This window comes from Podarcis erhardii, assembly GCF_964252035.2.
Source record: "Podarcis erhardii genome assembly, chromosome: 8".
In the NCBI taxonomy this organism is placed as follows: Eukaryota; Metazoa; Chordata; class Lepidosauria; order Squamata; family Lacertidae; genus Podarcis; species Podarcis erhardii.
This window is the reverse complement of record NC_138499.1, coordinates 78093350-78120600: the sequence shown is the minus strand read 5'-3', so window position 1 is coordinate 78120600 and position 27251 is coordinate 78093350. Positions and strand designations below refer to the sequence as shown.

Here is a 27251-nt window from a genome sequence, read left to right as displayed (position 1 = left end):
AGCGCTTCTCCCGCTGCCGGCCCCACAAGCGCCTGGGGGGGGGGAATAATTTTTTTTTCTTTATTTCCCCCCCAAAAAAACTTGGTGCGTCCTATGGGCCGGTGCTTCCTATGGGGCGAAAAATACGGTAGCTACTCATAATTGCAACATGATTGTGGAAGAAACATGACTGTAATATGCCCACGAAGATCCAGTCCTCTGTATTATGTGACAATCTGTCTTGGGCCTCAAAGAACTATATGGAAATTGCGAGCTGCTGCAAAAATGCTGGTTTCTAAGAAATGGAGAACTAAATTTGCTCCCACATTAAAAGATTGGTTTTCTGAAATAACGAAGGTGTCTGAAATGTCAACACTAACAGAATTACTGAAGTCAGAATGTTTGAACAAGAAATAATCTTCTTTTTTTAATGTTATGAAAGACGGATATAATTACACATACACACATACACACACCCCAGAACATCTTACGTAAGGAGCATGAAAGTCTAACCCCTGGGAATAAAGAGGAACAGAGGAAGAAGGAGAGGTTCAATTCTGCAGTACAGTGGTGCCTCGCAAGACGAAATTAATTCGTTCCGCAAGTTTTTTCGTCTTGCGAGTTTTTCGTCTTGCGAAGCACGGTTTCCCATAGGAATGCATTGAAAATCAATTAATGCGTTCCTAGGGAGACCGCCTTCAGACCAGCCTTCTGAAGGCTGGCGGTGGGAAGAAAAGCCCTTCTCCCGCCGCCAGCCTTCAGAAGAGTTCCTGCAGGGCTGCCTAGGCTGCGGATAGCAGCCTGCTGCCCGGCGCGAGGGGCGCTCTGCTTCAGGGGCGCGGGGCAGACATTCGCAGCTTGGGGAGCCCTGCAGGACTTCCCCGCAGGGCTCTCCAAGCTGCGGATAGGGGCAGCAGGCTGCTATCCACAGCCTGGAGAGCCCTGCGGGGAACTCTTCTGAAGGCTGGCGGGGGAGAAGGGCTTTTCTTCCCACCGCCAGCCTTCAGAACAGCCTTCTGAATGTTGGCGGTGGGGAGGAAAACCTTCCTCCCACCGCAAGTCTTCAAGACAGGTCCGGGAACAGAGGAGAAGCGCTGCGTGCCTTCCCCTCTGTTCCCGGACCTGTCCTGAAGGCTTGCGGTGGGAGGAGGGCTTTCCTCCCCACCGCCAACATTCAGAATGCTGTTCTGAATGTTGGCGGTGGGGAGGAAAAACCCTCCTCCCACCGCAAGCCCCGGGAAGAGAGGAGAAGCTGTGCGCCTTCTCCTCTGTTCCCGGACCTCCCACCGCAAGCCTTCAGGACAGGTCCGGGAACAGAGGGGAAGGCGCGCAGCTTCTCCTCTGTTCCCGGGGCTTGCGGTGGGAGGAGGGTTCCCCGCTGTCCCCGGAGATTTCCCTATGGGCTTTCGTCTTGCGAAGCAAGCCCATAGGGAAATTCGTCTTGCGAAGCCGCTAAAAAATCGGAAAACCCTTTCGTCTTGCGGGTTTTTCGTTTAGCGAGGCATTCGTCTTGCGGGGCACCACTGTACATGGTACATTTTTTGTTAAAAGAGCCAAGTACTTGAGAGGTAGGCAGAATTCTCCAGGGGACTGCAACAACAGCGGCAAGAATTATATTGGCACAAGCTTGGAAGGCAGAAGAAATACCAACCAAAGAACAATGGCAAGGGAAACTTATGGAATATGCAGAACTGGCAAAATTAACGGATAAATTACATGAAAAGGATAACAAAGACTTTAAAAGAGAATGGGAACCATTTACAACATATATGAAGAAGCAACATAAAGAATTGGACTCACTGGCAGGGTCTGAATAAAGAAACACAATTGTATATAACAAAAAGTAAGATTATATGTATTGGGAAAATTTTGGAAAACAACACGCAGGGTGAGTAATATGGAAATAAAGCAAAATGGGAATATGAGGGAAGTCCAGGGGAGGAGGGGGGGAAATATGGGAAATTGTTAGAGAAATATTGTTAGAGGATGTTGTTATAAACAAAATCTGCCCTTTTCCCCTTGCGGTGTATCCAAGAGCCCATATAGAGTCCTTAAGTGGGTTCCCTATCAGTAGGAGAAAATAACAGAGGCCAACCAGAGAATATTGAGAAGCAAAACAGCTATTAAGCCTGATCTTTATTAAACTGTTGCAACAGAGTCCTCACTCACCACAAGCAGGAAAGAGGAGGAACCCAGAACAAAGGTGTGCCCGCCCATATATATACTTTTGAAACTGCCCACTCTCAAACTCCAGACCACCCCCAGAAACATCATACATACATCATGGGAGGCGCTTTGAAACGGAATCCTGAGTGTGTTGTGTATCTCCTGTCTGGCAGGTTACCTGATTGCATTATCTGGGTTTTGGCCACTCTTTTGTTACTATAACTACTTAATTCCTGAATCCAGGTCACAGGCTCACCCTATTCACACCTTAAATGTGCCCTTAAGGTAGGATTTGTGAGCACAGAGACAATGGGGAGGTTTTCTGATTTCCTCCCTCCTTGCAGAGAAACATTTGGGCAGTTTGGGAGAGTCAAAATGGTTTCAGGACTGTCTTCCTGTATTGTTTCAGACATGTGGTGTATATATTTATGGACGTGTTTGCCTTGTACATTTAATTTATATTATATTTGACCTTAAATTCTTATAACAATGTATACATGGAAAAACCAATAAAAAATATTTTTGTTTTTAAAAAAAAGAAATTTCCAGGAGACAACACTAATGGCCATGTTTCAAAAATTGGATGGTTACCTCAGTGTTTCAATTCTCTGACAACAACCAGCTTTGTGTTTAATCTTTCTTATCATAGTGTGTCATGGAAAGATAAAGAAAATGTTAAGAGCGGAACGTGTGGGTGCTGTGTATACTACACACATTTTGAAATGCAAACAATTATCTTCGTGTTTGTAGGGAAAAAATGGTTTATGTGACAGAGGAGAAAAGTCACCTTAAACGCTAGTAAATCTTGTTGGCACTTCGACAGATTACAGATGGTGATAAAAAACCAGATCTGGATCCTATATTTGAACCTGAACTAGTGAGGTATAAGTGGATAGTGTGGGAGACTAGAATGTGGGAGAATTTCCACTTAGGGATGAAGCTCTCTGGATATCCTTGGACCAATCAATGTCTCAAATCCACTGTGCAGTATGTGAGGCTAAAATGTATACCGCCTTGAGCTGAGATGGGACATTCATGCAATAAGTAAATATTTTCAAGTGTCAAAGAACTGGGAATTGAACAAACGGAATCAGACCACTGGAGAAGAAGAAGAGAAGAAGAAGAGTTTGGATTTGATATCCCGCTTTATCACTACCCTAAGGAGTCTCACAGCGGCTAACAATCTCCTTTCCCTTCCTCCCCCACAACAAACACTCTGTGAGGTGAGTGGGGCTGAGAGACTTCAGAGTAGTGTGACTGGCCCAAGGTCACCCAGCAGCTGCATGTGGAGGAGCGGAGACGCAAACCCGGTTCCCCAGATTACATGACTACTGCTCTTAACCACTACACCACACTGGTGTATTAGAGAGGGTATTAGGGGCTTTTTAAAAAAAACCTTCATTGAGCTCATTGCTCCATTTGAAAAGAAACTCTCCACAGCAAGATTGGGAGAGGAGGAGAAAAATTCCAAGCTATGGTAACTTTGAAAGATTGTAGCCCTCTCTTAGGTAATTGTTGAAATATTAATATTTATTCTGCTAGCAGTTATCTTGAGCAGTCTGAAGGTTTTTAATCTGCTGAGCAGCATGGGTTTTAGGGTGCTTTATTCTACCTGACACAGTCTCCAGTTACTGAGTGTTATCCCTAAAGGGAATTACTGCCCCATCTACTACACATGCTATAGCATTTTACATCCCGACTTGCAAATGTATCAGAGTGGGCAAAATTGATCAAACCATAGATTGAACATTATTAGAGACAATAGCAAATCATAGTACATTTTAAGCTCTTTTCTTTGTGGATATCTTTTGGGAGCCTGGCCACTGGGCCCAAAACTTAGAATACCGTCCGCAGAACTCTGTATGAAAGCCTCCGTTTGAAAACTATTCTATTGCTTCTGCTTATTTTATTTTTCTGTGGGTGGGGAAAGAATCCTGCAGTGAGTTTATTGCTGGTCAAGTAGTATGAGGCTCCACATCTGCAAAACGTCAGTGGCTGGAAGGGGAAAGGGGGAGACAGTTCTTACCTTGCGTCCTCAGGCGACTCAGCAATCAAATGATAGGTCCTATCAGCCATGACAATGTCAATCCCATTTTCCTTAGTAGTGTTATCAACGATATCTCTGAAACGGACAGAGAAGTGAGAAATACGATGAATTCATACTGTCAGAACCCTGATGCCCCGTCTTTCTTATTAGCCAGTGGAGTCTAGTTTTTAATGCCTATGAACAATTTTGCCCCTCTTTTGTTTCCAGAGAGGCACCAATCCATTCTTTATCTCCATGCAGGCTTTAATATGGATCTACTTCATCTCCACCTCATTTTCCTTCAGTTACAGATAGGTAGCCGTGTTGGTCTGCCATAGTCAAAACAAAACAAATTCCTTCCAGTAGCACCTTAAAGACCAACTAAGTTAGTTCTAGGTATGAGCTTTCGTGTGCATGCACACTTGTATCTGAAGAAGTGTGCATGCACACGAAAGCTCATACCTAGAACTAACTTAGTTGGTCTTTAAGGTGCTACTGGAAGGAATTTTTTGTTTTCATTTTCCTTCAGCTATTGATCTGTGCCGGCTACCAGCCGCGTGCAAATTTATTATGTGTTGTTTTAGGCAGATGATTTTTTAAAAGTCCTGGAGCTCACGCTAATCTGTACAGAGCACATAAGTTTGGTTTCCAAAGGGCCGTGACTGGGAGGACAATGGGTGCTTAGTGCCGCTCTGCTGATCAGAGGAGCACACGGGAAGGCTGCCAACACCATCTCCTCAGCTAAGATCCTGGCAGAGGGGAAAGGCATGGCTTTTAACACCCAGTTGGAGGAAGGTGAGAAAGAACGGTGCCAAGAAGAAGAAGAAGAAGAAGAAGAAGAAGAAGAGGAGGAGGAGGAGTTTGGATTTGATATCCCGCCTTTCACTCCCCTTCAGGAGTCTCAAAGCGGCTAACATTCTCCTTTCCCTTCCTCCCCCACAACAAACATGTGAGGTGAGTGGGGCTGAGAGACTTCAGAGAAGTGTGACTGGCCCAAGGTCACCCAGCAGCTGCATGTGGAGGAGTGGAGATGCGAACCCGGTTACCCAGATTACGAGACTACCACTCTTAACCACTACACCACACTGGCTCTTGAAGCTGAGGAGCTTTTTACCTCCAAGGACACCTTAAGTCGACTTTGCTTACTTGGCTGTTCGGATTTCAAGTGTTCCCTTGAGCTTTTCCTCGCTATCATTTTCGAAGTACATCAGCCGGGACTGCCGGAGAACAAACCAACGTTTCTTCCAGTTCCTTCTGGACAACGTGGAAGACCCACCACCTTTCTTATGCAGCCAGCCTTGCTTGAGAGCTTCCTGTTTCGAGCGGAACCACAGGAAGGTTTCATCTTTCAAGACACACCAGCGGCGCTTCCAAGTGTTCATCAACCCACCTTGAGGAAAGAGAGAGAAATAGGTTGTGAAACCTGCGTTTGTTTAACAACAACAACAACAAAATGCCCAACACTCCTTCAAAGGGAAAGTTATGTAGATCAGAACTATTTCTCATCGGGCAATCTGGATGCTTTTAAGCAGAAGGATCTTAAAACCATTGGTCTATACAATTAATAAATATTGAAAACTGCCTAGGGTCAAACAAGCAAGCATTTGCCAGATTTAACAGCGGATTGTTACAGAGTTGTACCCTTGGTTTCAAGCTCTCTACCCTCAACCAGCATCCGAGAGAATCAAGCTTCAGGCTTTTTCTCCTAGTTGCTTTCTCATCCCAGCATTGTTCTCCACGACCCAATCCTTCTGTGGATGGTATAATCCATATTACATGACCCTCAGTCAAAGTGCCTTGTCAGAATGCCTTCGCTCTGGCAAGTGGAGTGATGGGTCTATCACTCTTACAAATTAAAAGAAGAAATACAAGGCCGAGTTATGTGTGATTATTATACATGCAGAAACTCAATAATTTGACCGAATCTAATGAAAACCAACAGAAATCATGGGCAGGCAAAGTAAGGCCCGGGGGCCAGATCTGGCCCAATCGCCTTCTAAATCTGGCCCACGGATGGTCCAGGAATCAGCGTGTTTTTACATGAGTAAAATGTGTGCTTTTATTTAAAATACATTTCTGGGTTATTTGTGGGGCTATTTGTGGGTTCATATTTTTTTCTTCAAATATCGTCCGGCCCCCCACAAGGTCTGAGGGACAGTGGATTGCCCCCTGCTGAAAAAGTTTGCTGACCCCTGGTATAGATCAAAATTCTTGGTCTTGAGGGGACTGTTTCAGAGGAAGAATTTGAAAAATGCACTATTTAAGAGCAGCTATTTCTGCAGCTTTTACTTCTCTCTTATGGCACGTTCATGTATCCTGGTAAACTCTGCCAACAGTTTGTGGGCACCTCTGATCAACTTGATCAACGGCCTCTAACAATCTTCTTGGATTTGTTTACTCATTACTTGCCCCTAATTTATCATAATTTCTACTTTACATCACCCCACAAATAAGTAGTGTGAATACACAGTATTTGAGAAAGAAGACCACCACATTTTGTTTGGCTATTTAAGTTACTCTGGGCTGTTTCTGTACCTTTCATGTACAAAAAGCTATGGAAATAAGGGAGGCTGACGCAGCTGTAGACAGAATCCCTCCGATACGAAAGTTCATCATCAGTATCAAACCGCGAGTCAAAGTCTTCTTCGCTGTCTTCAAACTGGAAGATCAACATAAGGAGGGAAATTAACTGATAGGAAAAGGCTTAGCTGCAGATGTTTTCATCACAGTCCAGCCTTATTCAGATGTTAAAAGTTCAGTGGTACATTCATATAAACGCAGGATCTCCTGATCTCCGTGTTTGACAGATTCCTTCTCCTTGCTGTGAAGGAAGAAAGGGATGAAGGCCAAAGTCTCCTGCCCATTTCCCATAAGCAATCCCTAGAATTGGGGTATGGTGCATTTACAGATCCTTTGCAGTAAGCTTACATGCATTCTCACCCCCCCCACCCTACCGAGAATACAGACGTTCCTAAATGAATATGTTCCATTTGGCACAAATATTATTTACCTTGCTTCCACAAAATAAATTGACCTGTTGGTCATCTGTTGTGTCATTCATGTCCACTAAAATTAATCCTGTGCTCGTTTTTTAACAGGCGACAAGTTCACTTTTAGTGTGACTGCAGCCTAGCTACCAAAAAAAATGACTTTTTCAGTGGGCTGCCTGTATGGGTAGCAGCAGAAATGAACTTCTGAGTCACAGCAAAAGCAAACCAACCTCCAAAACCTAATGTTTTGACAAACAATAACTATTAAGAAGTGCTTCTTTTTTCAACCTCGACTCTTCACACACTTCCTTTTTCCCCTTTGGTGAAGGAATTCCTCCCTGTGGCTTCTCTTGTTGTGACATATACAATTCAGGAAATAATTTTATTCCTGTAGTGTTAGACTCCAGAGAGTTATCCCTGTGAGGTCTAAGGAGTGGTGTTTACACCACGCCGCAACAGCAGTCATTAAAGTAAGCACTGGGAAATCGGTATTTTTATGTTTTTATATTGCTGCTAACTAGAAATTGGACTTGGAATATAATAATGCTTAAAACAATGTCCTTACATTTGTGTACTTTGAAGAACCACAAGTAAATAATTTGATGTAAAAATTATTTTAACAAGCTGTGACTATACTTTTGGATTGTCAGGTTGTATTTGTATCTTATGGACCACGCTGCCCTTCATCTTTGGATGAAGGGGAGTATATAAATCTAATTAATAATAATAGTAGTAGTTATGTGTAGTCCTTAATCAAGATTACTGTGGCACAATAACTTTTGACAACGTGATGGTTAAACCAGAAAATCTTGACATTACTCTTATTCCTCCCAAAGAGATGTACATTGGTATCTTGGTTTGTGAACATTCTGGTTTGCATACGTTCTGGATTACGAACGAGTCAAACCCGGAAGCGTGTGTCCTGGTTTGCAAACTTTTTTTGGTTTATGAATAATTTTTTTGGAGGCTCCATTGGCGAAAACGCACCTTGGGTTATGACCTGTTTTGGTTTACGAACGGACCTCCGGAATGGATTGTGGTTCGGAATGGATTGTGGACCACTAGGGCTTGCGGCGCTCATCTCGCTTTATTGGCCGAGGAAGCTGGCGTACAGCTTCCGGGTCATGTGGCCATCATGACTAAGCCGCTTCTGGCGAACCAGAGCAGCGCACGGAAACACCGTTTACCTTCCCGCCGGAGTGGTACCTATTTATCTACTTGCACTTTGACGTGCTTTTGAACTGCTAGGTTGGCAGGAGCAGGGACCGAACAATGGGAGCTGACCTTGTCGCGGGGATTCGAACCGCCAACCTTCTGATCGGCAAGTCCTAGGCTCTGTGGTTTAACTCACAGCGCCACCCATGTGGGATAACCAAGGTACCACTGTAATAATGGCAAAGAAAGCAATACTCACGGAAGACTGAGCACCCTCTGAACTAAACCTGTAGGCCCCAGAGCTGTTGTATGTCCCCACAGAACAGCGGTAGTCGGGGGACCACTGGCTGCTATGAGAATTGGAAAAGGTCACACTGCTTCCGGAAGTGATAGCGCCGTCTTCGTAGTCATCTTGGTCATAATCATAGTCCGCATCGGGAGTAATTAACTCCGTGGAGTTCTGGGGCTTGCACGATAAGTTTTCTGGCATGCAGTAGGTGGATTCACCGCTGGAGGAGTTATGGAGACTGAGGGCGTCGTGGACGGAAGGAACAAGCGTGCTGTTGTTGCCTGTGGCAGGACTTGTCGGCACCACCGTGTCGTTCATGTACGGATCTTCTTCCGAAGAGTCGTCGCTCGTCCTGATGCCGCTCGTCCTCTGGTCCGAGTGGCCATGCTCGCTTGGGTTTGGTGAATCCTTGAAAGCGTCGTCATCCGCTTCAAAGCCCTCATCCACCTCCTCCTCAGGGTACGGCTGGCTGAAGTTGAAACTGGGCTTCTCGCCGCCCGCGCTCCCGGTCAACTCGCCGAGCTCCGAGCAGAAACCGCTGCCCACAGAGAGCGTCCTCTCGATGTTTCGGACGCATTCGTCAATTTCGTCGAAGTTCAGGGACTCCAAGAACTCCTGCGCCGCACGGCAGGCCTCGTCCTCCAGCCGCTTCAGTTCCTCGTCCCGGAGCTGCTGCAGCCTTTGCAGCGATGCCTCAGTCAGCGACAGCTCCTGTTGCTCCTTCATGCGCTGCAGGTCTTCAATCTCTTTCTCCAGGCGAAGGATCTCTTCGACTTGCTTGTTTTCTTTTTGCTTCTCCAGCTCTCGCTTCAGTTCTTCTTCCTTCCGGGCTTTCTGAATGGCCGCCAGCTCCTGCCGCCTCTTCTCTTCCTCAGCCTGCATTTGGACACACAAGATTCCTTAATCTTTTTTTCACAATAATATTTATTATTTTTCATACAAAAGCATAACAAAAAAGAGAATAAACAATAACAAAATGAAAAAGAATGTGAAACATAAAATACTTCAAATTTTCCATATATCACCACATAAACTAAGACTTGATTAGTTAATTAAAATCCATCTTCATAAACATATTACTTGACTTCCTCTAATCTCTTCCATCTGAATTTCCTTGTAATTAAATGTAGCAGCTTCCAATATCGTTATTTCATAAAACCGTATTACAGTCATAATCAAATTTCCTAACTTTTCTTATTGTACATTTTCTTATTTATTTATTTAATCCTAATTTAATCCTAAGCCTGATTAGTTCTTTCAAGTGGTTACATATCTTTAATATTACAATAGTTATTCAAATAGTCTTTAAATTTCGTCCAATCTTCTTGGTGTTCCTCTTCTTTCTGGTCGCGGATTCTCCCGGTGAGATCAGCCAGCTCCATAAACTCCATCATCTTCATCTGCCAACAAGATCCCTTAATCTTTTCCTTGCTAGGCAACTGCAATTCTGCCACGTTTTTCCCCACGTTGAAGAACTCATTTCCCCTTTTGCACAAGACACAGTTTATTTGATTACACTGAGCTGCGGACAGCAAAAACATGACCGAAGCTGGTGGCGTGAGGTGTGAAAGGACATATTTTAAGGTACACAAGGCTGTTGCTGAAAACGGTAGTTCCCTGTGGGGTCCTCTTTTCATCACCTCTTCTGGAGGTGATGAAATACCAAACAATGGTGAGGTTCTAAGTGCACGTCTGCAACACTGTGTGTCATATTGTGGCTCAGCCTTCTTGGCTTTCCTTCTCCAAACACAAGAGATGCAGGATGGAGAGCCATAGCGTCCAGCAGTGGGTCAAGAGGAAGTCACACTGGAGTTCCAAGAGGGGGCAGATAAAAGTACGTGGCATTGTGACAGATGCTCATATGGTAGAAGAAGAGGCAGAATTGGGTATATTGTTATTTGCAAGAGTTGACACTCCTAAATGCTTATTACAGACCTATGGAATTGTTGGGGACTCTTGCCTAAATTCAAGAAATAAATCATACTTTACTCCTGATGGTTCCTGGGCATCCTTTGTGCCAAGGCGAAGTGGAAACATAGCTGCCAACTTTCCCCCTTTTTAAAGGGAAATTCCCTTATTCCGAATAGGGTTCCTCGCAAGAAAAGGGAAAAGTTGACAGCTATGAGTGGAAATTGAGAAAATAACACCCAGGTGCATGGTAAATATTACTGGGTCTTAGATTGTGAGCCTCCAGGGAGAGGACTATAAAACGTTACAAGCCACAATCAGCCCATAGGTTAGGGTGGGATAATAAATAAAATGAGATAAACACTATCAGTGTTTTTTGGAAGAGGAGAAATAAACATGGACTGCTAATTTTGTCAGTCCCATGTTTCCTGTAACATGTAAATCCGTCCTTAAAAATCTTGCTTCAGGAAAAGGGGGAAAAAAGCACAATGCAGAAATTGGACAGAAACAACTTTATCAAGTCCTCTCACCAGGTTCTGCTTCCCACAATAAGAGCTACTCAAACACAAAAGAGAATAGGACACCATTAACAGCTTACCTGCCGAGCAAGACGTTCTGCTTCCTGCTTTTGTCGCTTTCTAAATAAGAAAACATCAGAAAGGAATCAAAACCAAGACATCATTACACGGGGATCCAGTTTTTCAAGATGTGAAACCAGTGTCCTTGCTTGACAGTAACTTGCACAAAATTACAAAGGTTGCTGTAAGCTAATTTGCAGCAAAGCTAAGTTGCTTACCAGATATTGTCAAGTAACAACGTATTCCATACCTTTCCTCCTCTTCCTTTCTCTTTTCTTCTTCCTCTTGCTGTCGTTTCGCCTCCAGCAACCCTTTGTAAACACGACGGGCAATCTGGCCTCGTAGCTGCTTCTGGAAAGTGATGGCTGCTTTCTTTAACAGTAAGTACTTCCTTCTTAAGTAGAAAGCTCTGTAGTTCTTCTGTATGATAACTACACAGTAAAGGACTTTTCTGTAGTGCTTCCTGAAATGAAACAGAGACACGCGTCTAGGTGAAGAGAAGGTGTGATGAACCAGCGACAGGAACCATTAATACCAAAGGGATAAATTAAAACTTCTAGGCAGCAAAGACAGTAATATTAATTCCACTCTCATGAACATTCTTTACTTGTGCTTCATGGTACTATTTCACTAGAACGACTAGACTCCAACTCTAGAGTAGGAAGAGATGCATCCTAGTTAAGGAAGCATTTTTATGTCACTAATAGCATCTATTTGTAATCCATCAAGCTTGTTTGATATGTATACACCCTGAAATTAAAGAAAGTTGTATATCGGAGGGTAGCTTTTGTCCATAAGAAAAGTATTTTTGCTCTTTTAACAGATACGCCATTCAATACATATGGGCAGGTCTAATATACACATGAAAAGAAATGACCTCATCGCCCAAACAGCTATTGAACACCCCTCTATTGACTCGGTTTGGGGGGGGGGAGTAAACAGATGGGATCTAGGACTCAGACTCTTAGTACATAATGCATGGCGGTAAGTAAGCAAATAAAACATTATAACTCAGTCACCTAGTTCTATTGTTCTTTTGTGCCTTGGAGGGAAAAAATCAAACTAAATGGCTTGGTCTTTGGGTTTCCCCCCTGTCCTTCTGCCACTGCAAATAACCAAGGCTACAAATCTCTTTTCTTTACATAGTGCAAATAAAAACGTTTGGAACACACCCAAATAAGTGATTTGCACAACCAAAAGCAAATCTTCAAATAGTGCAACTTGGGGCCATCAACACTTTGGGTCTACACTACACAGAGAATGCTTGAATGTAGTGCCCTATGATGGTTTCTCTCCAACAGCTGTGTAACATACGGAAACTAACCGCTCTTCTGCATCATGTGGATCATTTCTTATGTCTGTATAACATAAGAGACGTACTTGCAGAAGTACGTCACAGTTCCTACATACAGTTGCATGGGGTACACTAACATCCAGAGACCAATTAGCATGAAAATTCTATATAATTTCTTTTTTAAAAAAACAGAAATATTTTATTATTAAAATAATTCAACATTAATACATACATATTACGAATATACAAACATACAATCCTTAAAAATATTCATACATACCCACACTCAGTCCCACAGATACTTCCTTTTCCCACCACCATCCCTCACCCCTCACCCCACCCTTGTAGACTTCCAATCTACTCAATTGCCATTTCTTTTCACTTCTATTACTTTCTTTCACACACTTTTAAACCAATTTCCTACTTTTTCTGTTACACATTGTTATCCATCTTATTTAGTATTTCAGTATTTATAATGGGACTTGTTTATTCTAATAGGAGTTCTGATTTTTCAATATGATTTTGCAAGTATCCTTTAAACACCTTCCAGTCCCTGTCTATCTTCTCTTTTGAGATCCTTCCAGTTTCTCCCATTGTTTTGGATATATTGTAATACTCCAATAATTTGGCAAGCCACTCTCTTTTTGTCGGTATAATACCACTTTTCCAATTTTTCGCAATCAATAGCCTTGCTTTAACCAAAAATTCTATATAGTTTCAAGTTGTCTCAGACTCCACATGATAAAGATAACGTTTAAGCTACTCCTCAGAAAAACAGGAAACGCTTCCAAGTTTTAAGAAAGGAACATATACCACATACTTTCATTACTTCTCTGCATATAATGAATGCAGTACCCTGGAAATTCCAGAGTGTGATAGTGAAGGCAATTGTTGCTAAATGGCATCATCATCCAAAACAACATTAGTTTTTGCAGCAGGGAGACAGACAGGAAAAAATCTGGAAGTCTAAAGATGTCAGAAGGGGAATCCTGAGCAGTTTTACCAATTAAAATCCATGCCTAATATACAAAGCAGGAAGGGGCTGTAGCTTCCAAAGCAGTTGCATGCATGAGGCTCTAACTCAATCTTCTGTTAATCTTATGAAGTGCTATTTTTCTAGAAAAAGAGGTGCCGGAACTGAGTTCCAGCAAGTTCTGGCTGGGGAAAAAAGCCCTGATCTTCTGTCCTGGGTACCAAGGTTGGGAAAGTCTGAGATCTCAAGCGGAGACCTGTTAGTCCTTGTACACATAGTTAGAAGGTTTACTGGTCTGGTGCAGTAGAAGGCAGCTCCTTGTTACATACCGTGCCACATAGCCCAAGACATGTGCCCGGATGATCATGGCTGCTTTGCCAACCTCTATCTCCCGTTGCTTTTCCAGCTTGTGTTCCAAAGATTCACGAAGAAACACCTTTAAGAAAAGCGCAACAACATACACATTGAGGGTGTCTTCGTAATATGATGCAAAAACTTATTCTGTGTCATTTTGAGGGTCTGGGAGAAAAGAGGGCAAAAGCTGTTCTCAGGCAATCAATATCAGCCTTCAAGATGGATCCATTTTTCTATTTCTTAGAAAGGGGGAGGCTTGCAGTATTAGGGATGTCCTACTCCCCCAAACACACGAGTCAAAGGTGACTATGGGATTATGGCACTAATCTCGCTTTCAGGCCGAGGAAGCCGGCGTTTGTCCACAGACAGCTTTCCGGGTCATGTGGCCAGCATGACTAAACTGCTTCTGGTGCAACGGGACACTGCGACGGAAACCAGAGCACCATTTACCTTCCCGCAGCAGTGGTACCTATTTATCTACTTGCACTGGCGTGCTTTCGAATTGCTAGGTTGGCAGGAGCTGGGACAGAGCAACAGGAGCTCACCCCTTCGCTGGGATTCGCACCGCTGACCTTCCGATTGACAAGCCCAAGAGGCTCAGTGGTTTAGACCACAGTTGGGTTTGTGGGTGGGGAGTCATGCTGTTTACTAATATAGGTACAAATATACCAAGTTTCGCTGGCTTAGGAACTGAGGCAAAGCCACCTGGCAAGGTCTAGCTCCTGTCGTATGTTAATCCACATCAACAACAACACAGCTATCTAGTTTTGCATTAGGAATTTTTGTCTCTTATACCTTAGATTTCCCAAGCTGCCATTCAGTGCTTGTGCTATCATACAAATGAAGGAAAGCAGCACACTTTCCTTTTAAATCTTCAGGGAGAGTCAAATTTCTCATCAGCACTTTGTATCTGGGGAAGAAAAAAAAATCAAGGTGATATTCCCTTTAAAAATAAAAAGCTTCACTTGGACTACACACTTCATCTAAAATGCTTAACACCCAAACAAACAAAAGGTAAAGGTAAAGGGACACCTGACCATTAGGTCCAGTCGTGGCCGACTCTGGGGTTGCAGCGCTCATCTCGCTTTATTGTCCAAGGGAGTTGGCATACAGTTTCCGGGTCATGTGGCCAGCATGACTAAGCCGCTTCTGGCGAACCAGAGCAGCGCACGGAAATGCCGTTTACCTTCCCGCAGGAGAGGTACCTATTTATCTACTTGCACTTTGACGTACTTTTGAACTGCTAGGTTGGCAGGAGCAGGGACTGAGCAACGGGAGCTCACCCTGTCGCGGGGATTTGAACCGCCGACCTTCTGATTGGCAAGTCCTAGGCTCTGTGGATTAGACCACAGCGCCACCCACATCACTAAACAAAAGGTAGGCTTACCTTTTATGAAAATCCGGAAATGGCCTCCGCACTGGAAAACCAGCCCTTCGTATCCGCACGGTCTCAAGCATTCCAGAGTATCGCAGCTGGTTCAACACCACGTTCTGATCAAACTGGTCGGGCATCTGAAAAAACAAGTGACATTTGATAAATAACCGATAAAGGTGACTTTATAAGCAATGTTCAAAATTAGTCAGGTGCATGTATTGCGACTGGCATGGGTCTACCTGGAGATCTCTGCATGCCAAGTTGGCAACTAGGGAAAGCAACTTGTCACTTGGAGAAGGAGGATCTGAGATACAGTGGTACCTCGGGTTACAGACTTAATTCGTTCCGGAGGTCCGTTCTTAACCCGAAACCGTCCTTAGCCTGAGGCGCGCTCTCGCTCATGGGGCCTCCCGCTGCCGGTGTGTGATTTCCGTTCTCATCCTGAGGCAAAATTCGTAACCCGAGGTACTACTTCCAGGTTAGTGGAGTTTGTAACCCAAAGCGTTTGTAACCTGAGGTGTTTGTAACCCGAGGTACCACTGTATTTTCCTTGAAGTTTGGGGTTTCTTTCATTCTGGATTGTTTTATTTGATGTTTCAATGTGTTGTAAACTGCTTTGAGATTTGTTCTTTAAAATATGAAATGGGATAACAGCAACAACAACAACACAATTGCAATATCAAACCAAAAAACCCTGGCGCCTAATGTCATTGTGGCATCCATAATGTAGGTGCCATTTGTTGATTAGTTTATATACCTGAATTTCTAACACTGGTTACAAGGATGAGACTTAGGATGAGCCCTGTGGAGACAAATGCCTAAATCCAAAAGATGCATACCCCTTGTCTAATGTGGATTCACACATGTAACTGCTGTTTAAAATCTCAACCACGGGGAAAATAAGGCAGTACCAGCCTCTGAGACTTTTAAAGGGAGAACACAGACCAGCCTTTTACACTTCGCACACTTCAGGCACCATGAGAGAACGGTAAAATTTGTGCTCTGCTATCTGTACACAAATACAAAATGTAAAATGACATCAGTTTTAAGAACTATTAAATTGCCCTCCTCTTCAGAATGAGGCTCTGAGCTTGCTTTTTTATTTTTTAATGCCTTTACTTTTGTGCCTGAGATACAGAAATTGAATAGGTGGGTTTTGGGGAGGCAAGGAGACAGGTGGTTAAAAAAGATGTGTGTTAGGCTGTTGTGTTAGGCTGTTGCTAAAGGCGCAGCAACAGGGCCAATTAAGAGAAGGTAGCAACCTGGCCTCCAAAGGCAGTAAACCAAAGGAACAATTACAGAGGTAATCCCCCAGCCCCCCATTTAGAGCCTTAGTCGCTACTTAATCCGATCAGCAATCCCATCTCACTCCCCTTCATTGCTATTTAGCAATTCCAAACTGTTGACAGTAATGGCAGAGTATAAAAGAGCTTTGGCAATGATACAATATAATAGAATCTCTAAAGGAACTGCTGCGAGCCTTTGGAGAAAATTAAATGCCTTGATTTGTATTCCCAAGAGGTAATCAAATCTCGCTTGCGAGTCAAATGCCACTGACACAAAATATGGGCTTAATTCCTTCAGGAACGGCTGAGAATTAGCTTATTTATACAAAAAAGAAAAGAAAAAAAAAAGCTCCTTTAAAAAGGGGGGTGGGGTATTCAGGGTGCAATGAAGTGTGTTCTACAGACAGCCCCTCGGGCAGAAAATTGATTTAAGAATGCAAAGTCAGGAGACAAATTACGTTAAATATTCCAACTAAAAATGGGGGGGGGAGCATTTTTTTAAAAGGACACTAAAGTAACATGTAATTTTTTTTTTAGTTGTGGGTTTCTTTTGCTGCCTTTCTTTTCGGTAAACACATTTACTGTCTACTATCAATTTCAGAGAACTATAGCTTAAAAAGGCATAGTAAATGATTTCTTATATTTACGATTAAACCTGGCAAGGCTATTGAAAAGTATTTTGTGGGGTATAAGATGAGTTCACATGGCAGTGAGTCAGTGAGTGAGCACACTTCCAAGTTTCCACTATAAAAATCATGTGGAACTCCAATGTTGAGCTTCATGTGATTAACTGATACCGTGGAAGCTGTCCTCGTAGTTAAATGAAGTTACTCATGCGTTCTGCCTTACGAAAACATTCACGTTCAATAATAAGTTACATTTTCAGCATGCAATCAAATATGTCTATGATCAGGATGAGGAAACGTGCTCAAAATACTTTAGAGAACAAGAGCATGTTTCAATACACTGGGTGTGATCGTCACTTCTCCCAAATAATTATGCTTCCCTGTAACAAATTTGATTCATGTAAAACCTTTTCAAAGAATACATTTCAAATAAAGCGCAGATAAAAGTTGCATTTTTTCCTAATCGCAGGTTCCTATTCCCTATGTGTCTTTGACCTGAAATAAATCTCAGGATCGTACAACGCATGAGCGGAGCAGATCTGAACCCGACAATATCAAAGTCATGTCAGCCCACCAGGGAGACAATCTATGCTTGTTTTCTATTCATCGAAACATTTATATTCAGAGATGAAACAAAACAGCCAGTTTACATCACTTTCAAACACCTCTCTCTGCAACAGCAACTAATTTTGGAGCTGAGAGAAAGATCTCCTTTGCTTCCCACAAGTCCCTTTCCCGTGGAAATACTTTGCTGTGTCCATTCTTGCAAGCTGAGTACCAAAGAATTCGACTCATAACAAGTGGTGTCATAAAGCTCAGTTATCAACTCACCATTTTAGCGGCATCGCGAGCGCAACTCACTCTTCTTTAGCAAGGAGGCCAAAATTCATAAGGAAAGGAACCTCCGTGCTGACCTTTTCCTTGCACACTGAACAATGATGAAGACTATTCCTGGTGCTTTAAAAAGTGCTCAGTCGCCATGGCAACCCCTCCCTTTCTGAGGATAATTAGCCCTGGTGTGGCTTTGGCTTCTGATGGGGTGGGGGCTGCACAGAAAAGGATGCAAATGAGAGAGACACAAGAGCAACAGCTTCTTGGGCTCTGTGCTGCAGAGATGGGTTAAGACAAAAGGAGCTGCTCAGTAACAAGCCCATAGCACAGGGGCAGTGGCTAAAACAGGGTCCTTAAAAATGGGAAAACTGCTAGGAAGTGGAAGGGGCAAGCGGAATAGAAAATGGAAGAATGGTATAAAGAGGTGTGGGATATACCTGTTGATAATAAATTAACATGTGCCATTAAGGTAAGACAGGGAATACGCAGGAGAAATGATTTTGAGGAGACAGGAGGGTGTTTTTAGAATTTGTACTGTTAAAACGGGAAGGGGTCAAACCATCGCAAGAGGTGTTGCAATTTTGGGAGGTTGGATGGTTACGATGGAATGGTCTCGGGGGTAGGGTGCACAAATCTATTCTTATTTATTTATGATTATTTTTAAAATATTAATAATAAAGGGAAAATGAAAGAGGGTGATTATCATAATTAAACTACAAGAGCTAACTAATCACGTTCTTCAGACATCTCTCGGAACCTGACCACTACCACTGCGAACAAGACTGAAAGATAGAAATAACTGAAACTTACCTTATGTTTTTTTTTCTACTGGTGTGTCTCCGAGTTGTGGCTCTCAGGGACAGGACTCCCTCCCCCTTAAAACCCACTTCTTCTGCCCGGGGTTTAATTTACAAGCCAACTGTAGGTGGCAAGCAGTTGCAACCCAATGGAAACTGAGGATCTGATTATTCATTACTGATGTGGGTTCTTCTCCAAGTCAGACTGGCTTGCAAGCTGCTGTGTGTGTGTGTGTGTGTGTGTGTGTGTGTATGTGTGTGTAGGGGGGGTTGCCCTCCATCACTACGTAATGACTCAGCCTCCTTGCTTGAGTAATCTGCAGCTCTTTGCTTACACGGCATTTTCTTCACCATGCCCCAACTATGAACACATGTGATCTGGGTAGTTTGACGCAGAGGTGGGCAGTCATCAGGCTCTACTTTGTAGTCATGTTTTTTGCTAGAACCCTGAGGTCTACCAACCAGAGCCAATGCAAAATTGCGACTCAGGTCTGCGGATATGCACAAAGAATTAAGGAACGGGGTGCCTCTGAGCACATGGCTCTGTTTGGAGATTTGTGAGCGGCACAGTGAGAGCCAGTGTGGTGTAGTGGTTAAGAGCGGTAGTCACGTAATCTGGGGAACCGGGTTTGCGTCTCCGCTCCTCCACATGCAGCTGCTGGGTGACCTTGGGCCAGTCACACTTCTCTGAAGTCTCTCAGCCCCACTCACCTCACAGAGTGTTTGTTGTGGGGGAGGAAGGGAAAGGAGATTGTTAGCCGCTTTGAGACTCCTTACGGTAGTGATAAAGCGGGATATCAAATCCAAACTCCTCCTCCTCCTCCTCCTCCAGAGCCAAACTCACAAATTCGATATAAAAATCCACTCCTTGTTTCCCCTCCCTGAGCTTTCCCCATTATCAACGTATTTTTTTGAGGGTGTTTGTGTGTTAGTTTTTGCTAATGTTAGATAACTGGGAGTCAGAAACCCTTATTGATTACCGCTCGACTCCTGGAACGGTTCGAAAACCAAGACGTGGCTTCCAATTGGCTGAAGGAGCTTCCTGCAGCCAATCGGAAGCCGTGTCGGACGTTGGGCTTCCAAAAAATGTTCGCAAACCAGAACACTCACTTCCGGGTTCGCGACGTTCAGGAGCCAATTTGTTTGACGACTAAGGCGTTTGACTACCAAGGTACCACTGTACTCAAATGGAAAAGGTTTATTCATAGGCTAAAACCCCTAAAAAATTGACTTAAATTGTCTTTGTGTGAGATATGCTAGTGATGACAAAGTCAGCCAATGACGTGGTGTGACCATTCAAAACAGAAGCTGTTCAAATTAATGGGGGTGGGGAGGAGATTTAGGGGTGCCTTGTTCTTTAGCTTCAGGGCTGGGGGTGGGAAGGGGAGATTTAAGATTTCACTTTAGCTTTGGGACTGACACGCCTTACTAAAACTGGCAGCATGTTTCCAGACCCCAGCTGGGATTGTTGGCAGTCCCTCCTCCCCACCTGTGAAAAGTCTGTTGCCATTTCATCTAAGGTCACCCTAATTAAAGCCTACAGCCCCTGCTGGAAGAGCCTCAATCTGTCCTCTCCGGCTTTTGCCACATTGTCATCGGTCAGTGGTCTTCCGCGGAAGAAAAATCAATCAGGCTTTTGGATAGTCGCAGATTTGTCCATTTGGGAAACACACACACACACACACACAAACACACAGCCATGCTGTGAAACATTAATTAAGAGGCAGATGTCCTCTCCCACCTAACTCCCGATGACCAGGGAGCATCTTTGTATATGGCAATGGGCAGGAGGTCTCTGCCACGTGTCGGAACAATAACTGTGCCATCCCTAACACAAGGTTCCTGGCTTAAACTAACAGATGTACTCTCCCCTTGCACGGCATGCAAACGAAGGTCGTTAAGACTTTATGGCACTTCCATTTCATGGCGAGGGAGGATTATTTACACCATCTGAACAGGTTTTGCCAGCAGTCTCCGTTTTCCTGTCCAAATCTTGCCTTATCCTGGACCTCTCCGATTCAGATTCCCACCTACTTCAAATGTCAACGTGCAACGCGTTTTGTATCTAGATAGTCTAGACACTGTAAGCTGTAAACCAATCAAGTATTAACCTTCTGTCTTTTATTACCCATTTGCCATTTAAGTCAGTTAGATATCTTTATGTATATGGAAAACCCTCCCATCAGATGTGAGACAGATAAGCAACTATTTGACTTTTAGAAGGCATCTGAAGGCAGACCCGTTCAGAGAAGTTTGGAATAGTTGATGTTTTATTGTGCTTTTTGTTATGTAGTGAAGTTTCACCCTGGGCCAGCAGGGGGATACTGTAGATAGTTTTCACTCAGGTCTGTAGATAGTTTTCACTCAGGTCCACGTCAGTTATTTTAGGCGGGAAACTCTGGGTTGTTGTTGCTACAATGTTGACAGCTGGCTGCCTATAAAAGCAGGCCGGCTGAGCTGTTTGCTAGTCAGTTCTATTCCAGCTTACAAAATAAAGAGCTGTTTTGGAGAAATCGCTGTGTCGTCTGCTATGTCAACCCACAACTTAACACTTTTAATACCTTTTTGGGAGCTGCCCAGAGTGGCTGGGGCCACCCACTCAGATGGGCAGCATATAAATAATAAAAAATGTTTATTATTATAACCAAAAACGTTAAAATGGGCGCCTTTAAAGATGCTGGAAGAAGCAGGAGACAATTCATGATTTAATATTCCAAAGCTTTGGAGACGCTCGAACTCAGGACAAAAGGGAGAAATGTGCTGAGAGGAAGGCACATTTGGCAAACCCTCACAGTGATCAACTCCTGCCCGGAAACCTATTTCCCCACTGTGGAAGGACATGTGGATCCAGAATTGGCCTCCAAAGTCACTTACGGATTCGTTGTTAAAACCGTGTTCATGGAAGACTATCTTACTCGGCTACAAGTGATCGCCAAAGAAGTAGTAACTGGCATTTTAATGACAATCTGGTGGATCACCGTAGATGGCTGATGCACTGTGCTTGGTTGTGACAAGCCTGCTCCTATAAGAACTCAAGGTTCACCTGCGATGGCTTTTCTTATCCACTAAGAACACAACTTCAGTTGTCTACTGGTTCTGCTCAATCCACTGAACCACATTGGAAGGCACACTAGAAACTAATTTAAAAACATCCTATTTCATGAAGGAAATGCTTCAGTCTGTTCCTGCAGAGAACGTCCCTGATTTCATGGAGCAAAATGGGTACTAGATACACTACAAAGCTACCGAGTCAGGGGATCGGATGCTTGGCGCTTTTATTCAACAGGTAAACATGTGCCTGACAATTCCAATGGATTTTGGAAGGAGAAGGGGAACAATCTGGCACAATTCTGGAGATTTCCCTGTAGCTTAGCCAAAATGGGAAATTTGCCAGCCTTAGCACAAAGCTAATATTTGATATGTTTAAATCAGGAACCTCCAAAATATTCCACTGAACAGCTTTGTGTTGCTAGGAAACCAAAGGTCAGGCAGCATTCAAAGGCCAAATTTATTCCCATCCCCTTGGTAAGCTCATAGAGCTCCTTTCATTTCAAACTCTATGATTTAGGACTGAAAAACCTAGTGACTGTGGCATTCACACATCCTAAATGTGATTCAGGGCTCCTTAGTTCCACTCTGATCTCTCAATACCATGTCTCCTTCCCTCCCTTACGGGGATCAAATGATATCGCCACCTGCTAGTTTTTATCACACAACTTGGCACCCTCACAACAGCTGGGGGCTTCCTTCATTCAGAGAATTGTGTGGCGTTGTTCAAAAAGTGGGGAACGCACCTAGAAAGAGCAACTGGCAGCAATCTTCTGTCTTGGTATGGCCTATATTAACTAGTAAAGGTAAAGGTAAAGGACCCCTGGATGGTTCAGTCCAGTCAAATTTGACTTTGGGGTGCAGCGCTCATCTCGCTTTTCAGGCCAAGAGAGACGGCGTTTGTGTCATGTGGCCAGCATGACGAAACTGCTTCTGGCGCAAAGGGACACTGTGAGGGAAACCAGAGCACATGGAAATGCCGTTTACCTTCCCGCCTCAGTGGTACCTATTTATCTACTTGCACTGGCGTGCTTTCGAACTGCTAGGTTGGCAGGAGCTGGGACAGAGCAATGGGAGCTCACTCCGTTGCAGGGATTCGAACCGCTGACCATCTGATTGGCAAGTCCAAGAGGCTCAGTGGTTTAGACCAGAGCGCCACCCACACCCATGACATCTACCTACTGTGGATCTATCTATCTATCTATCTATCTATCTATCTATCTATCTATCATCATCTATCTATCTATCTATCACCCTGTCGCGGGGATTCTAACCACCAACCTTCTGATCGGCACCCGCCACCCTTACTTTAATCTGTACACCCTGGTTTGCAGAGAACAAACACCTAGGTCTGCACCTAAGCCACGTGTTCCTCAGATGCCAAGCTTAATGCAATAGAAGAAATGGAGGCTTACCTTGCGTGCTCCTTAGGAACTGCTTCAGAGGTACTAAGCTGAAGCATGCAAGAAATAATACAACCTCCTCCCTACAGCAAGCGATTAAATGTCGGGTGGAGTTTTCCTCAGCTGCATTTCATGTCTCTTTGTTGCCAGCCAGCACAACACAGCCAATGCAGAATTTAGTGTAACTTAGCCCCCAGTTTAGAAAAAAGGATTAACAGTGCCTAATCTTATTGGCCTTCAGTGGAACATATGCACCTGTTTACAGGGATCTTTTGAGCCACAGGTATGGGCTGTCAGCAAACAGCTCTGAGAATACTTTTTCGGCAGGTGCTAATATCTGCTGTCCGTATTGGCATGACATTTAATACACACTCCCATCAAACTTTTAGCATCTACTGATATCCATGGGAGGGATTTAAGCTAAAGGCTGGGAAGAACATAATTTTTGCACCTCACAAAAACCATCCATGAACTGGCACTCAGCTGTCCTTCGAAATTTACGCTTCCCAATTTTGTGGCAACAGCTCTCCAACAAAATAATGTGTACAAAAGTGTATTATGTCAGGGAGAAAGTGCACAGTAAAATGCACTCATTCTTGAAAATATACAAACATGCATTATGTGGGGGGAAACTGATTGCAAAAAGGTGTCATTTAGGTAAGTGACCATCGAAAGTGAAAATGCGGAATACTGAAATTAAGTTCGGAAAAACCAGAAAACGAGAGGAACAAACCCACAGCTTTGTACACCCCTAATTTAAGCACATATTTGAATTACTGAAACTAATGAGATGTAAAAGTGTTTAATGTTGGCTAAGTTGTGTTGCCCACAGTGCTTTGTACTTAAGAGTGCAGATCCCATTGAATTCAGCTGAACTTATTTCTGAGGAAGCATGCAGAAGACTGCCCTTATTTATTTATGTAAAAAACATTTATATACCACTTAATGTTTCAAAAATCTCTAATTTGATTCTATGTAGCCACAGGAAATCTGAAAGTATTTCTTGAGCCACTTTGCTGGAATAATTCTGACAGGAAAACAACTTGGACATTTTCCTGTCAGAATTATTCCAACAGAGCTGTTACTTTACAGTGTTTGGACTGGAGTCTATCATACTGTACTTAGGGGCATGAGGAGCTGTATTTTTTAGCTGAAATAAGCACAATTTGAGGTAGCTGGCACACTCTCCATGGGTACCCTTGTTCTTTCAGCTGAATTTGGGGCAGCCATTCATCTGCGAAAGCTGACACCACACACGACTTGGCACTTATCAGTGGTTCTCTGGAAGTGGAGAAATTCTTTCAGCCATTTGCTTTATCTCTCTATCAGACCATTAAAAAGCTGCAGGCCTGGAGATCTGCCGATGACAATTAAAGCATATCAAAAGATAATTACTTTGGTGCATTTTTTTTTAAAAAAAAATAGACATTCAGAGTGAAAAACTTTGTTCATCTGTTAACGTTATGACTACATTACATTGGTACCTCTAGTTACGAACTTAATTCATTCCGGAGGTATGTTCTTAACCTGAAACTGTTCTTAACTAGAGGCGTGCTTTGGCTTTTGGCACACAATTTCCGTTCTCATCCTGGGGCAAAGTTCTCAACTTGAGGTAACTCTTCCAGGTTAGCGGAGTTTGTAACCTGAAGCGTCTGTAACCTGAGGGGTTTGTAACTCGAGGTACCACTGTACTAAGCTTAATGCTCATCAAAATTATTTGAGGCGTATCCAATAATTATATACATAAAAAAGGTAAAGGACCCCTGACAGTTAAGTCCAGTCACAAACGACTCTAGGGTTGTGGCGCTCATCTCGCTTTACTAGCCGAGGGAGCAGACATTAGTCCGCAGAAGGTTTTTCCGGGTTATGTGGCCAGCATGACTAAGTCACTTCTGGCAAAACCAGAGCAGTGCGCGGAAATGCCGCTTACCTTCCCGCTGGATCGATACCTATTTATCTACTTGAGTTTGACGTGCTTTCGAACTGCAAGGTTGGCAGGAGCAGGGACCAAGAACGGGCGTTCACCCAGTCATGGGGATTCGAACCGCCGACTTTCTGATTGGCAAGCCCAAGAGGCTCAGTGGTTTAGACTACAGCGCCACCCGCGTCCCCAATGATTACATGACTAAGCATTAATACCCATCAAAATTATTTGAGGCATATCCAATAATTATATAGCCAGGGCTTTTTTCCCCCCTTCCAGCTGGAACTCAGTTCTGGCACCTTTCAGGTGGGCTCCATTGCCATTGTAAGAGAACAAGGATTCATGGCAAGTTCTGACATCTCTTTTTCCAGAAAAACAGTGCTGTATATAGCTATCAATTTTTCCAAGACTATTAATTCAGTTTTTTAAATTTTTGCATTATACACTCAATGTACAAATCTCCATTAACGTTAGCTGTGAAAATGCCGAGAAACATTTTGAAGAACAAGCAGGGGTAGGCACTTTAAAAAATTGTATTTAGGGTCACCAACCTGGTGCCTGCAAAAGCTTTCCCTGGTGCACCTAGGCAGATGCTCCAAACTCTGAGCTTTCATTTTTTTGAAAGGTATCTAGGCCTCATAGAAAGAAAATTGCGGTGAAAAATATGCAGGTACCTTTAAAGCCATTTCTGTGAAATGAAAGTGTGTGTGGTCACCTTATATATTTTCCGGGTACCAAAGAATGCTCCGCCATTCTTAGACAGACGCAGCATCTGTGTGTACATGTGCGCTCCCACTTTCTCCCCATTTTGTGTTATCCACCCCACCTCCAATAGCAGCTACTTTGTAACTGGCACCTCGTACCACTCTCTCAACATTTGAAACTGGTCCAGAAAATGTTGGCAACCCTTGACTTAGGACATAGTGGAAAAGGTATATTAGCCTAACTTTAGCTCTCATCTGCCACGTGGGTGGCGCTGTGCTCTAAACCACTGAGCCTCTTGGGCTTGCTGATCAGAAGGCTGGCGGTTCAAATCCCCATGACGGGGTGAGCTCCTGTTGCTCTGTCCCAGCTTCTGCCCAACTTGCAATTTGAAAGCACGCCAGTGCAAGTAGATAAATAGGTTCCGCTGCGGTGGGAAGGTAAACAACGTTTCTGTGCGTTCTGGTTTCCATCACGGTGTCCCGTTGCGCCAGAAGCGGTTTAGCCATGCTGACCACATGACCCGGAAAGCTGTCTGTGGACAAACGCCGGCTCCCTCGGCCTGAAAGCAAGATGAGCGCCACAACCCCACAGTCGCCTTTGACTGGACTTAACTGTCCAGGGGCCCTTTACCTTTACCTTGGTATGGTTTTTGACAGGAAGGGAATTGTTGTCAATGACAGGCCATTACCTGGTAAGGTTTTGTCTGAGGCTGACTATTCCTGTGCTGAGTGGGAGACTGATTAAGAAGGTTCACCCCTGGACACAAACGGAATCTGGAGGATTCCCGAATGTTCTCTGGAGGATTTCCCAGTTGACATGGCTGGCACTTGAGAGACACTGGTTTTGCTATGGGACAGCAGAATGGAACCATTTCTTGGTAGGATTGCTCCTCAGTGCCTTCTTCATCACTGCCAAACCTTAATGTCTCTGTGGTATGCTGGGAGACTCTGGGCAATGGAGTAAGAAGGATGGTTGCAAGGGCACAGGTGGTGAAAATCTCAGAATAAATCTGACCGAACACAGGCTTGAGCAAATTTTGGTGGCTACCATGTGGTGGTGGCTGCAGTAGCAAAATGCTCACTTCACAATCACCATTGAGAAACCACCCAGCAGAACTTTTTTACGGTGGTGAATGGGGTTGCTGGAAGAGCCCCATTAAAAGTCTGCTGTAAGAAATTTGCTAAGCACTTTGATGGCAAGACCGCTCAGTTTCATTCAAAATTGGATGTGACGATTATTACGAGTCTTAGGAAGGTGATCAGAGCACCATCTGGTGCACTGTGACTGGATCAGTCGCAATTACTGTGGCCTCGCGAAGCTGACAAGTGGTTTGAACAGTCTCCCACTAGCGTTTTTTGACCCTTGCCCAATAAAAATGAACCAAAATTACTATGAGATCGACGGTGTTTGGTTTACTTCCTGACTTATTGGCAATGTGCTTTTGCACATCTGACTACGGTGAGGCAAGGTCACCTCGTTAACTTCAGATCCAAAACTTCTGTGCAACTGCAACAAATTTAGGGCAAACGGTTCTGTACCTGATT

General features: G+C 43.8%; 1 protein-coding gene across 1 annotated transcript in view; it reads right to left on the bottom strand.

The window, feature by feature from the left end:
- The window catches only part of MYO10 (myosin X), a 189841-nt gene that overhangs the window by 23296 nt on the left and 139294 nt on the right, over positions 1-27251 (bottom strand). Inside the window, exons 20-28 of the mRNA XM_081872960.1 lie at positions 15100-15224; positions 14508-14622; positions 13688-13794; positions 11342-11554; positions 11112-11151; positions 8576-9481; positions 6707-6830; positions 5318-5561; positions 4172-4267 (exon numbers count right to left, since the gene is read on the bottom strand). Of these exons, the coding sequence (XP_081729086.1) occupies positions 4172-4267; positions 5318-5561; positions 6707-6830; positions 8576-9481; positions 11112-11151; positions 11342-11554; positions 13688-13794; positions 14508-14622; positions 15100-15224 (1970 nt within the window). The remainder of the gene's footprint in view (positions 1-4171; positions 4268-5317; positions 5562-6706; positions 6831-8575; positions 9482-11111; positions 11152-11341; positions 11555-13687; positions 13795-14507; positions 14623-15099; positions 15225-27251) is intronic.